Raw genomic sequence first — 13,518 nt, 5'->3', positions numbered from 1 at the left:
CATGAGGGAGGGGGGTTGGAGATTCACAATCCTTGAGGTCCCTTCCAACCCAGGCCATTCTGTGACTCTGTGATTCTGAGAAAAGAAGTAAATAACATTACAATTTATTTTTCAACTTAATTAAATCAGTTGAATTTTGCACCATGCACCTGTTATAAATTACTCTTAGCACCGTGAAGCTTTCATCCCTCAGAAAGGCACAGATCTCTGTTTCAGTGCCAGCAGCCACCTTTCCTTTGGCGCACGTCCCAGCTTAGGGCAGGTATTCACCCCCAGCAGGCAGACCTGGGCCTGAATTTCTCCAGCAGCAGAGTACTGCCACTAACCCACAGGCTGCTGAACCTCACCACAGTCCTTATCGTCACAAGCTGTGTGTTCAGCCACAGAGACTTTAGGTCTCATTGAAATTTGAATCTTGGGTACCTCAGAGCTATGTAGGTATGTAGATGTATGTACCATGTAGGTATATTCTAATACAAATAATTACCATGGCAGTTTTTTTCTTCCTTTTGCAGCAGTCACCCAACAAATGCTTTCAAAACCAACAGACACTGTTACGCTGTGCACACACTTATGTTTTAATACATTTAGGTCCTGTATTTAAAACAAGTATTGGGTAGACAGTTACAGAGGAAGAGGACATGGCTCTGATCACAAGATGGATTCGATTTCAGCAAATGCCACAGTAGCTTCCCCACTTCTATGTTATTCCTCAGGAATTACCTGGTGAGATCATTGCTTGTAATCCATTGATTTACTCCTGACCGCACCAAAGACAACTATGAAGAAAGATGAATGCTGCTACTTGCTCAATGAACCGAAACCACAATCAATCAGACAAATTGATGCCTGTGTTTCTGAATCACAAGACTGCTTCTGACCAGTAACACAACGGTGAATGAAAAGCTCTGAAAGAGACATGTGAACCAGATTTATCTAAAGGATTTTACAATCTGCTTTTCTAGCAGAGCAAAATAAAAGGACAGCCTTTTTAACAGTATTAAAATGGGAAATACTATGCAATTAATGAGCAAGCAGCTGTTTTTCTAGACTTTAAATATATATATAAAAAAAAAAAACTCTCACAAAATTCAACAATGTATAACCTAAAAGATCTACACTTGGTTTCAAACTTCTCACTTCTCCAGACTACCTCTCCTTCTGGATGAAATACCTTGCAATACTACAGCTAAACTATTACAAGAACTTGGTTCTTGGTAGGGTGCAAAGTGTAAAAGCAAATTGTTCTGAGCACTGCTTTTGAAATCACCCCCTCATCTTCTACTCACTGTTAGGAAATCCTTGCAGTTGTGGGTGGAAAGTACTTACTTCCATCTCCACAAGGATCACAACAGAAGAGAGAAGTTAGCATCCTAAATACTCTGTTAAATTCGAGTATTACAATCTTAACTAGTGGTCAGGATTTTACAACAGAAACATTTAGAGTTTTCAACAGCTTTGATTTTCATCTCATCAATCATGTTCAGCAATGCAATAAAGCTTCTTGCTGAACTCCAAAACAAGCCATGCAATTTCACAAGTAATACAGTTAAGCATTTCACTGTAAATAACATCCACTTACTGTTATTGGATGTTACAAAAAATTTTAAAAAATTGTATGAGAAGATAAGCAAATGGCAAGCAGTCAACAGAAAAGATCTGAGTCATCACTCAGTCTCTTTCTTTTTTTTCCCCCATGGGAAAAAAAAAAAGGGAATCATTTGAGTTATGCTCTCAGTTTCCTGTAAGGTGTACTGCCGATTACCATGGCAGCATTCCTAAGAATCTGGTAGGTATGTAATGTAAGAAGGCCATTTTCAGGAGTCTTAGGGAAACAGCTTCAATTCTGAAGACAATCTGCTTCTTCCTAGTTAAAGGCAAGAAATATAGTGGAATAAATCATGTTTTGTGTTCGTTGCTTACATTATGAAACTTTGATCTCTCTCATAGAGAGACTTTCAGTGGTGAGAAACTAAGTGAAAGTGCATTCCCACTGTTTCATTGGTTTTACTTTTAAGTATTATTTCATCAATTAAAGGTTGTTTTTTAACTTCATTAGAAAGCACTGTAGAGCCTAAAACTAAATACAAACTTTACACTTTTATACTTCGTACTCACCTACTGAGGACTATTAAGATTTTTCTACATGTAGCAGTCAATACATTGTCTTACTTCCCACTTACAGCTAAACAAATGTTATTTTATGACTGTATTTTACCAACAACACCCCTTCATCATCAACTTTTTTTACAGAAGAGAGCAAGCCCAGTTGTTTGCATCAGTACTCAATAGCAAGGAGCTGGCTGACTGGCAGAGCTCAGAGGGTTGTATCAGTGGCGCAAGCCTGGATGGAGGCCTGTTAACTAGCGGTGTTACCCCAGAGATTGGTGCTGGGTCTGGTTTTGTTCAACACCTTCATCAGTAACCTGGATGAAGGGGCAGAATGCACCCTCAGCAAGTTTGCTAATGATACAAAGCTGGGAGGAGTGGCTGACACACCAAAAGGCTGTGATGCCATTCAGCAAGACCTGGAGAGGCTGGAGAGCTGGGCAGAGGGGAACAAGCAAGTGTAGACTTCTATATCTGGATAGGAATAATCACATGCATCAGTAGAGGTTATGGCCTGACCTGCTGGAGAGGAGCTCTGCAGAGAAGGACCTGAGTGTCCTGGTGGACAACAGGTTGGCCATGAGCCAGCTGTGTGCCCATATGGCTAAGAAAACCAATGGCATTCTGGGGTACAATAAAAAGAGTGTGGGCAGCACACTCTTGAGGGAGGTGGTCTTCCCTCTCTACTCTCTGCTGAGGAGGCCACATCTGGAGAACTGCATCCAGTTCTGGACTACTCAGTTAAAAAAAAAAACAACAGTGATCTCCCTGAGAGAGTACAGTGGAGGGTGGCAAAGATGATTAAGGCTTGGAGCATCTCCCGTATGAGGAAAGGCTGAGAGATCTGGAACTCCTCAGTGTGGAGAAAAGACAACTGAAGGGGATCTTATCACTGTTCATAAACATCTAAATTGCAGGAGTCAAGTCGATGAAGGCAGACTCTTTGAGGGTAAGCATCAGTAGAACAAGAGGCAATGGGAAGAAACTGTAACATGAAAGTTTGATAATGAAGAAGATAATAAGAACTTCTTCACTGTTAGAGTGATGGAACAGTGCAGCAAGCTGTCCAGAGAGATTATGGAATCTCCTCTGAAGATACTCAAGATCCACCTGGATGCTCTCCTGTGTGACTTATTATAGGTAACTGCTTTAGCAGGAGGTTGGACTAGATGATCTCCAGAGATCCCTCCCAACCCCTACAATTCTTAGATTCTGTGAAATAATCAGCCATCCCAGACAACTGGAAAACTAATGGATGCAGTAGCTGGAGACCTAGCCAACTCAACTCTCATCATTCATCTTCAGTATCACAATTATTACATTACTGTCTACAGTAATTATTGCCTAGAGACTTTGTACAGTTTATCATGGTTTTGTCCTCTATGCTGCTTCTTCACCACCTGCCAACATCTGGATAAAGGACCAGAAGCCCTTAAGGTACAATTACCACTGAGCCTGTCAGCCAGCGAGGATGATGGAGAAATAATGTGGCCTACGTGTTTTGTCCCTTGCAAACACACACTCCACAGACTGAGCTCACAAATTCCATTCTCCTTGGCTCAAGGCCTGGAAATTTGAGTCTCTACTAAAAGCCAGGCCTCCCACTGAGGGCAGAAGTAACCTCAGTCTACAAAGTCAGAGCAGTCTCATTTCCTTGTATTTTGCAAAACATTGCTTTGAGGATATGAGGTTAATCAGGTTGTCTGGGTCTCAGTCTTGCATGCTCTGAGACTACCTGACAGTTATTAATTTCTGAAAGTTTCTTTGTTCTTTTTTTATTGAAAAAACACCACACAAAATAACTCTCATGGAGATTATGCAACCTAACAACTGTTCCTCTCTTACTTATCACTGCAGCCTCCCCCTAACCACAGATAACAACCTCTAATTTAATATTTAACAGTAGTTTAGAATTAACAAGTTCATTTAAAATGTTCCTCATGACAAAGAAAACAGTTACAAGATTAATAAAACATCTTTGCAGTCACCTTAAATATTTGTAAAGCCCTACATTTCAACTCTTCTCTGAAATAAATGTTAAAAACTATGCAAAAAAAACTAGCAATAAATGGAATCAGCAGTGCCTTTGAATACGTATGGATCACTAATGTGTTTCATTGGTCTTTTAGGACCCAAACCTCAAGATATTAGCAGACAACCACATTCACATCACCATTTTCCTTCATGATACCTACAGACCGTCCTGTTCCTTTCTGCTACATCTTTTTGCCCATCACTGTTCATGTTTTTAGCACTCACAGCTAGCTAGTTTGTAGTACATCCTACAAAACTATCAGGCCATCTGCCATCAATCAAGAGTGTTTTTTACAATTTAACTATGCTAAATTAAAAACAGCTAGATAATATTTAGCAAAGAAGTTAGCACTGAAGAAAGAAAAAAACCACCTGTTCTACATCCTTTAAGTTATAATAAACTAAAAGAGAATAAAACTGACATAATCATCTCGATATCATAAAAAAATAGGCATTCTTAATTCAAATGTTTAAAATGGTGACCAATACAAACCTCTGCTTCCACACTATTGTTTCAATTTCTCTTCAGTAATTGCTTCAAAACATAGTTCACACTGTGTAGTCAGGCAGAGAAAAACATACACAGAAGTTGCACAGAGATTGCCCAACTTTTCAGTGTGCTGAGCCAAAAAGGGCAGAATGTAAGCTGTACTTTTGAGAACAATTTTAAAAGGAAAACGTGTTTTAATGTTTGTCCAATATTGCAACAGTTGCATTTAGAAATTTCTGGGAAAAAAAAAATATTTCCTACATAGACCAGCTCACTCTAACTTTCAAACCTGTAACAGATGTTTTTATTCTTGCTTGATTATAAGACAAGTAAACCACAAAGATAAAAATCTACACTGATTTGCACAGGTTATCTCACAATACAGCCCATACTAAAATATGGTCAATTGAAAATGTCAACTTTAACTGATTTCAATAAAACCTATGTAACACAAAAAATACCTGCACAAAACAAAGAGGTCACTTCAATGAGCTATTACTCAAATCCTCTGAACTGTGTAAGCATTCATTAATGCCTTATGTACAAATCTGCATTGCTCTCAACACTGAGACTGCCCAACCTTCTCAACTATGCATTTAGACAGCACGGCATCTCATCCCAGCATCTACTCAAGTGCACTGGTGTAAAACAAATAGAACAGCAAAAAAAAATAAAAACCCTCAACACAACTGTCCCTCTCATTAATCCTAGTCACAGACCTGTAAGCATCCATAAAACTGGAAAGTCAAACAAAGCTGCTTCGTACATTGAGAAGTCAGCAGAAGCCAGAGTTTTCCATCTGGAAGGAGAAATGAGCACCATTCTCTTAGATCATCATCCAGGGCACGGAGAAAAAAAAAAAAGACTGAATTCTTCAGAGGTGCACATGGTTGCCTCTCATCTACTCTTCCTTTGCAAGCCGCAATCGCCGTGTTTAGTTCCCTCATATTCTGGGCCTTTAGCTAAAACTCCACTACATAGTCATCTGATTAGATAGGAGTACTGAAGATAAATGACAGAAGTACAGCATATGAACTGATTAACTCTGTCATCAAAAAGATGGGTTGGGGTTACTGACGAGGACCTGCATTACAGGGCTGAATGGCTAGAGCAGCAGATTTCTGCAAGAGGTGGCCTTGGAAAGCCTTTCCTCCTGGTTATGCCATTTGGAAATTCCCATGGTATTCACTGTAACCACCAGACGCAGATATCTGCTTCACTATTGCTTGCAATATTACTGGTGCTGGTGAAAAGATAAATTCTTGCTCTCCTGAGCTGTGGTGTGGTGTTCTCAACAAGTGTCAGCTCCCTTTTTTAATTTGCCTGTACTAGAAACCCTTTTGAGGGTGAAGAAAAAACTGCATAAAGAACAAATTGCCACCACCATAAACTGAAGAATATGATCAACAGCTACATACGAAGAAAGTGAGAAAGAGAGAACACTGAAGAAAACACAACAGAAAGTACACTGATATAAAAGATGGAAGAAACGACATGAATTGAAGAAAAAAATGAGAAAGATCTACTGATACCTATCGCATTTTTTTACTATGGTCTCTTCGAGGGAAGGACTGACATGCATCTGCACAGCTCCTGGCATTATGACACACAACTTCATCTTTAGCTTCCAGAGCACACTACCAAAACAGCAAACAGCAGTGAAAGGCTCCTGAAGCATGCCAGTCTGTTCAACATCTTGTAAGAAAAAACTGTTCAGAAACTAGACTGAATAACATTACGCATTGAGGCCTCTCAAGATAACAACTACAGGGATAGACCAGTGAAGTGGTCATGGGCTGCAATTTACATTTTGGAAGGAGTGTCAGAAGTACTAGTACATTAAGAATCCATCATAAAAACTGGCTGACTGTAAAAATCAGACCAAACCAAAGAAAACACAGTCATTACTATTACAAACAGTATGGTATTTTGGTGGTGGAAACACAGCCTAAGGTTCACCTGAAGAGGTGATGTCCCCTGATTATATCCAGATCGCCACTGCGTTTATAATATAAAGGTGAATTACAGATGCTCAAAATCATCAGCCAAACTGAATAACAGGGAAAGATATAGGCATTCCCAATGTGAAAGCAAAATTTGTTTTGCAGATACTTCGCGAACCTCTGATCTTCTGTCTGGAGATAAAATGCTTCACATGACATAGATAAATAGATTGAATGCGATTCAAATTAACTTTAAAAAACAACAAAAAAAACCAACAGTTAAAAAGAAAAAAGGAAGTGTTCATGTTCAGTGAATCTACCAATTGTGAAATCTCAGAGTTACTTTCCTTTCACTAACCACAGGAGTACTTGTATAGAATCACTGAATACAAGTCACTACTTTTGGCTTAAAATTTGAAATACACATCCTGGTAGTGAAAACCAATCACAGGTGGGCAAGTTCACCTTCTGAATACCAAGCAGAAACTGGACCACATACAGTCAAATATTCAACATAACAGCTACAAATACTTTTGGAATACTACGTATGTTTATACCAGAGACAGAATATCTTGTAATTACATGGTGAAGCATAGGCAATATTTTAGCTTTTCTACTCCCGGATATGCATCGGTACCCTTGGCATCAATTTTTTGGAAATATTTTTTTGGAAATATTACAGGACTGTTGAGGATGTTCTATACTTATGCTAATTGAGTACTTTATATAACCTTTTAATTAAAGAAAAAAATGCTAAGAACAAAGGGAAATAACATAAATAAGCAAAAATGCCAAGTTAAATAAACCAGGAAAGATAACTTAAAGATGTGGAAACCTTACTTGCAGAAGTAAAAGCACTGAAGTAACAAAATACAAAAATGACAAGAATTTTAACTTTAATTAGCCCATAGTACAGACATAAAATAAGTTCTGTATTTTTTTTTTCTTCTTTTAAATAAGTCTCCAGTTCTTAATGCATTTCTAAATGCCACGTCTTTTCTCTCCTCATATCTAGAATAATCTACAATGAATCTATCACCCATGGTCAAAAAAACTTCTATACATATAGAAACACATTTTTAAAGTTGCATTTTGTAGAAGTTGACTTCTCCCCATTTATTTATGGTATTTACTACGGAGGCTACCACAAAGTAGAGTCAGGGACACTCCAACATCCTTGGGAACATCAGTCATCCGCCCTCCACTCAACAGAACTTAGTCACCATAGTTCTCTGCGCATATATGCTTTTCTGTAATTTAGTATTAAAATATAAAACTTACTTTTTCGCATCAGCAGATCGTTTCCGGCCTCCTTGCTGATCCTGTGAACTGCCTTTCCCAATGTTATTTAAGATCATGTCATCTTTATCTACTGAGTCCTCTTTTATTCTAGCCGTAGAACAGACAGGCTCTTCAGTTTTTGGATGCTGTGGTTGCGTGCCCTCTGTAAGGGTATTTGTGTTCTGTAAATCCTTTTCACATCTGTTGGGTTCATCTTGGCAGGCGGATGGTTTAGAGTCTACCAAAGAAGATTTTGTTGCAAGATTAAATAAGCTTCCAAGAAACTGGAAAAAACCTTCTCGGGGTTGCTTGTCTTTATCTGCTGCTTTGTTTCCAGGAGTCAAACTAGGAAGGCTATTAGCCTTTTTCAGCTCCTCTTGGATATCAGATTTGCTAAGTTCTTCTGTGGAATGGTTCTTCTCTTCATTTGGATACACCTAAAATAAAATCAAGAGATAGATAAAGGCAACATTTCTTGTCATTTCCCTGCATTGCCAAATTTCTCATTTTTTACTCGTTTCTAAGCAAATCTGTTTTAAAAACAAAACCCTGTGCCCATCTTCAAGAAGGCTACGTAGGCTAGAAGAACCACAAGGCAGCTGCTGTGGAAGTAGAACACAGGAGGAAAGATGGAGTACTATCATTACTTCAACAGAAAAAAAACAAAGAAGGAAAAAGTAAAGAATGAGCTTTCATGCCCCTATATTACAAGTGAACAGGAGAGTTACTTAGTTAATTTCTTAGTTAATACTGGAGTGTATATTTACTGACAAATATGTTTTGCCACAAGGGAAGGACCAGATTAGACCTTAAAAAAAAAAAAGTTAAAATGAAAAAAAAAGTAAGTTGTTTTCAGCAGCTCTTTCTTAACAGATCATATAAGGTAAATGATACATTGCTGTACTAGCAGACAGACTGCTCATTTTCTTACTGTTCCTGAAATTTTCAATTCTTCTGAGTGCTTCGAGTCAGGTGCTACCCACCTGCAGCCTCAACATGCTCTGGACCTAGGAGGACCGCAACTAACAAGCAGCCTCACTCTCCTTCCTTCAGGTTATACTCCAACTCAGGTGTACCATTAAATACTTAACAAGCAGACTGAAAAAGCGCAGACCCATGGAAAAAGCTTTGTGCCTTTATTCAGTTTACACATGCACACAATAGCAAAACACAAACATAACATGGTCATAAGTGTTTAGTAACCTATTCTTTTAAAAGCAAAATAAGAATTATGAACAGAATTTAGATACAAAATTCGACTTGTGCCAAAACTTAATCCCATCTGTTATCCTTAGTGACCCCCACGGCACACTCTCTGGCAATCTTCCTTTTAACTCCACAGGTAATCACACAACTGCGTTTCCAAATCTATTTGTGCTCTCAACACAGCTCCATAGTTTGCCAACCTCAAGCCGCACTTTTGTACACAGCCAAAGTCCTACATGTCACTGCTTCTCTGCATCCAGTCCACCAGAGCTGTTTACAGCCTAGTGAAAATAATTATCACTAACACAGGTTGACACCACCATTCATTTTTTCTCCTGGAAGAGCTGCTGGGAACCTCCCCTCCAATCTTTTCCATTCTCTGCCTTCACAGAGAGTACTATATGCCATTGCTGCCTATTTCACCTTTACAATACTATTCTTGTAATTTCAAGCCAGTTTCTTAAAACAGAATAAGGTTTTCTTAGATGAACTCTATCCTGCTCAGCAGGACAGGGAAAGGAAAACATGAATAAAAAGTCCTATGCAAGTTTTAGTTACATCAGTAATATCACTGGACAGGGCTAATTGTTTCAAATTGGATAACACCTACTCATCCAATCCAATCCAATCCAATCAGAAAGCTACTATTTTCATTAGCTTACTAATCTTATTTCAACTTGAAAATATATGTATTTCAAGTAACTTAGCAAGTAGACTTATTTGTTGATAGTGCATCTAGGATCATGCTAATGATGAAAAAAGTGTTTTAATGAACACCACCTCATCCATGCTTTTTAAAACTGGTGTTGCTAAGGGGTAATGGTTTTCAATCTTCAAGGAATATTTTGTCACCTTCTTAATCAGATAGAAGATGCAATTGCTTAATATTGAATGACTAGATTTATGTGCTGAAAATAGAATTTCTTAGGTGAGGATAGAAATTAAAAGGCATTAACGTGCCTTGAGAAATCCATACAACCTGTATTTTATTCATACAGGTAAGACATTTACCTACATTAAACTTCTACTACACTTTCAACAGCGAGTTAAGTTAAATTTTAGACTATTTTTCTGCCCCCCCCCCCCATGACAAACCCTACCTGCTTCCCCTCATACTGCATAAATTAACTGCAGATGTATCACTAAGACATAAAGTCATCCATGTAAAGTGAAAAAGCCCTGAATCTTACAAGTCAACTCTATCCAGACCCATGCCCGGAAATGAAATAGAAGACAGAGCAGCTTACAGGAGTGCCATAGTGCTGGCTGGTATCTTTAGTACTAGACAAACTATCCAGTTAACACGCACACCTGGGATTAATCTCCTGAGTAATTAACTTTATCTTATCGTAACTAAGTGCTTTGTAGAATGCAGTATAAAACAGAAACAAGAAGTTTAATTTCCAAAGTTTGATGATACTTTGAGTGTTTTACTGTAATCAACTTCTCAGCATTGTTCAATACCTGCTTTTGATTTACGTTTAAGTGTGGGTGGGTATTTGTCCCTTGTTTTGTGATTAATGTGATTCACACAAATTTGGCAGGTTTAGAAGAGTATCTCAGTACAGGAAGTGCATACAAACCTTATTATTTCCTCTGCAGATATAACTGTCAAAGACTATAAGCTTTTGTCATGATTACTACAGTATCTATGAAATTAACAGCTACGTGTATTAACTGTAAGAGAAAATATTAAATTCAAAATTTGTTAACTATTTAGTATTATCTCCATTTAAATTTATTTATTTATTTATATTCTTAAGACATCTGTATTCAGGAATGTTTTTTTTTCTACTAGGAACTGAGACTTCAAACATGGCTAAATCTCTGCATATTGAAATCTTCCTCTAGCAGCTCTGAGACATTATGCTTGCAAAACACTGCTTCTTAAGTATAAGCATAATTTATATCCTGCATGAAAAGCTGTTTTGTAGTCTCTGTTTCCAGAAACAGAAATTTATTTAGACTTTCTTGCTCTTTAATCTTCCTTTCCTTGCTTAATTGCTGCTGAATCAAAAGAACAGGAAGTTTTAATATGAAAGGGTCCTTCCATACCTTTTTAACCATGAGGAGTATCTCACATAATAAAGCCCTGGAGAACATTTACACTATGCATAGTTAATGATATTGTGGATATTAAGTCCCAACATAGAACCTATGCAAATCTTTCTTCCCTCTCTACAATATAATCAATTTTATTCTCCTTATGTTCTACCCTACTCCACTTTGCTGTAAAAGAGAGCATCAGCTATTGATGTTCTACCATTTGCACACAAAATTTCAATTTGAAGTCGAAATGCCTTTAAGATGTTACACAAAAAACCTGTTCCTGTCTCAGATTTTGAAGTATATATTTTAGGATAATGGTATATTCAAATTAATGAGTCTAAAGCGCATGACCTGTAAATCCAGTAAGTCATTAATACAGCAGGAGGCTTCAGACACAAGCGCCTGAGCAACACAACAGTATGACAGCAATCGCAGAAGGCAACACCATGATAACTTTCACTTTTTATCTCCAATGTTATTCTCTGAGCTCGCCTATATATACAGGTATATACAGAGCAACTATTACCCAGTACATCCCACTAGTTTTCAGCAGCCCAGGCCTTTAGTTCATCTCAGCAGAACAGCTGCATCTGTGTCGCAATTAAACTTGAGCAGATATTTAATGGTGGAAGGACACCACTGACCCTGATACTACTTACACTTTGTTTCATTAGTCAAAAGAATAAGATCCTCTTGCAGTGCCACAGTAGCCTGAATAGTTTCTTAGGTGTACCACGCTAACAACAGCTTTTGGGTAGAAACCTGCCTGTCAGATCTCCTTCGAGATCCTTAGCGATGCAGGGAAAGACTTAAGCTTTCCTATCATTGCACTGTCTTTCTGGAGACATCCTTCATACATTGACTGCCACCAATCTGCCCCTTGCCTTTCCTTTCCCATTCTCCATGAACTCTCCTGCTTGTGACATGCTATATAAAACTTTCACGAGTCTTTATCACTTTAGCAGCTCCTGACTCCAACTTTTCACTAGGCACCCTGAGGCAACCAGCAGCAGGCCGGACCAGATGACATCCTGGAGTCCCTTTAACCAGAACTACCTTATGGTCCTGTGACCTCACACACAGTTGGGTTGGCATGGAGTGGAAACTTGGCAGAGCAGGAAATAAGACTGCAGCTTTAAACAGGTGACTGAAGAGGCTGTGGTGATAATCAAAGCTGTATTTACTGTGCAGTCAGGTGGTGCAGTCTCACTTTGTTTGAGCAACCACTGCTGAGGAGTGCTGTCAGCTTGGACTTAACATAAAAGCCCACAGTACGTGCCTCAAGTCTGATTACTATCTGAGTTGATTTATTCAGCAGAAGACAGGTATGTTTTCCAGGCTGTAATCCACTTCTGGCAGAGATACACCCCAAAAACTGAATTACATACAAACATGGGGCTTGCTACTGTGGTGAGCAGCTCCCCTGGTGAGCAGAACCCAGCAGCACCTGAACAGGGGCTGCTCTGCCAGCCAAGCTTGCCCAGCCCCTAATTCATGCTGCAACCAGCAGCCCTGGTAGCTGCCCTCCTCTTGGCAGCTCAGTGGCAGAAGTTCAAATTGCCAGAGGTTCTCATTTGGCAGGGTTTGTATCAGTCTGCCAGGAATACAATCTCTTTTATTGCTTTAACAAGTGAATGAAATGAAAACATTAACAGCATTAAAACACAGATCTCCATGAACAAAGGCTTAGCTCCCAGCCACAGCAGTGAGACATTTCGGGTTTCACTCACTGAACGAATACTCATTATGAAGCAGCAGCAAAAGACAACTGCCTGGAGACCTTTCACAGGTGGTTTGTCTTCCTTTGGGGGAAGCTGCCAATGGAGAACACCCCACAGGCCACGGGATGCACCTCCACACTTTAACCACCTCATTTTATCACAGCACTGTTGTGAGAGAAGACAGACGGTCATCAGGATTCACATTCAAGCATCCTAATCCAGTAATTTAACCCCAACAATTTACTCATTCAAGAAGTGGTAGCAGCACGACTCCAGAATTTCTCTTCAGTAGTGTACAGAAGTAGTGGTGTCAGATTAAAATGTTGGCTGTTTTGGAAAATTAACAATGATCCTGGGCCTAGCTTTGACCTTTCAACATAGCTACATGGCCATATTACACTTCACAATTTCTGAGCATTTCATTTGATCTCAACAGCTCTACCATACACAAATCTTGCACACTAAACAAAATCCACATGGAGATAGCCCAGGTTACTGACAGATTAGTACATTCCCATGAGGACTCTCTGCTACATGTTTTTCAGCAGATTTCCCTTCTTTAGGTGGGTGTAGCATCTTTACTGTAATCTTCCACTTGATTTGCAATGAGTGGGACACACTAAGCCATATATAATGTAGGTGCATGTTATTTTCAACTAGCATGAGGCAAAGATGTTAGGCACTC

At 38.9% G+C, this 13,518-nt stretch overlaps 1 protein-coding gene across 1 annotated transcript in view; it reads right to left on the bottom strand.

Moving 5' to 3' along the window:
• CRYBG3 (crystallin beta-gamma domain containing 3) overlaps positions 1 to 13,518 on the bottom strand; it is a 90,390-nt gene that overhangs the window by 57,388 nt on the left and 19,484 nt on the right. The window contains exon 3 of the mRNA XM_042809649.1: positions 7,858 to 8,294. Within this exon, the coding sequence (XP_042665583.1) occupies positions 7,858 to 8,294 (437 nt within the window). The remainder of the gene's footprint in view (positions 1 to 7,857; positions 8,295 to 13,518) is intronic.

The sequence above is a fragment of the Centrocercus urophasianus genome, unplaced genomic scaffold (genome assembly GCF_019232065.1).
Source record: "Centrocercus urophasianus isolate 14NV4802_14NV808 unplaced genomic scaffold, USGS_Curo_1.0 seq_12, whole genome shotgun sequence".
Classification (NCBI taxonomy): domain Eukaryota; kingdom Metazoa; phylum Chordata; class Aves; order Galliformes; family Phasianidae; genus Centrocercus; species Centrocercus urophasianus.
Note: the sequence above shows the minus strand (reverse complement) of the source record. Positions and strands in the feature narration are given on the sequence as shown.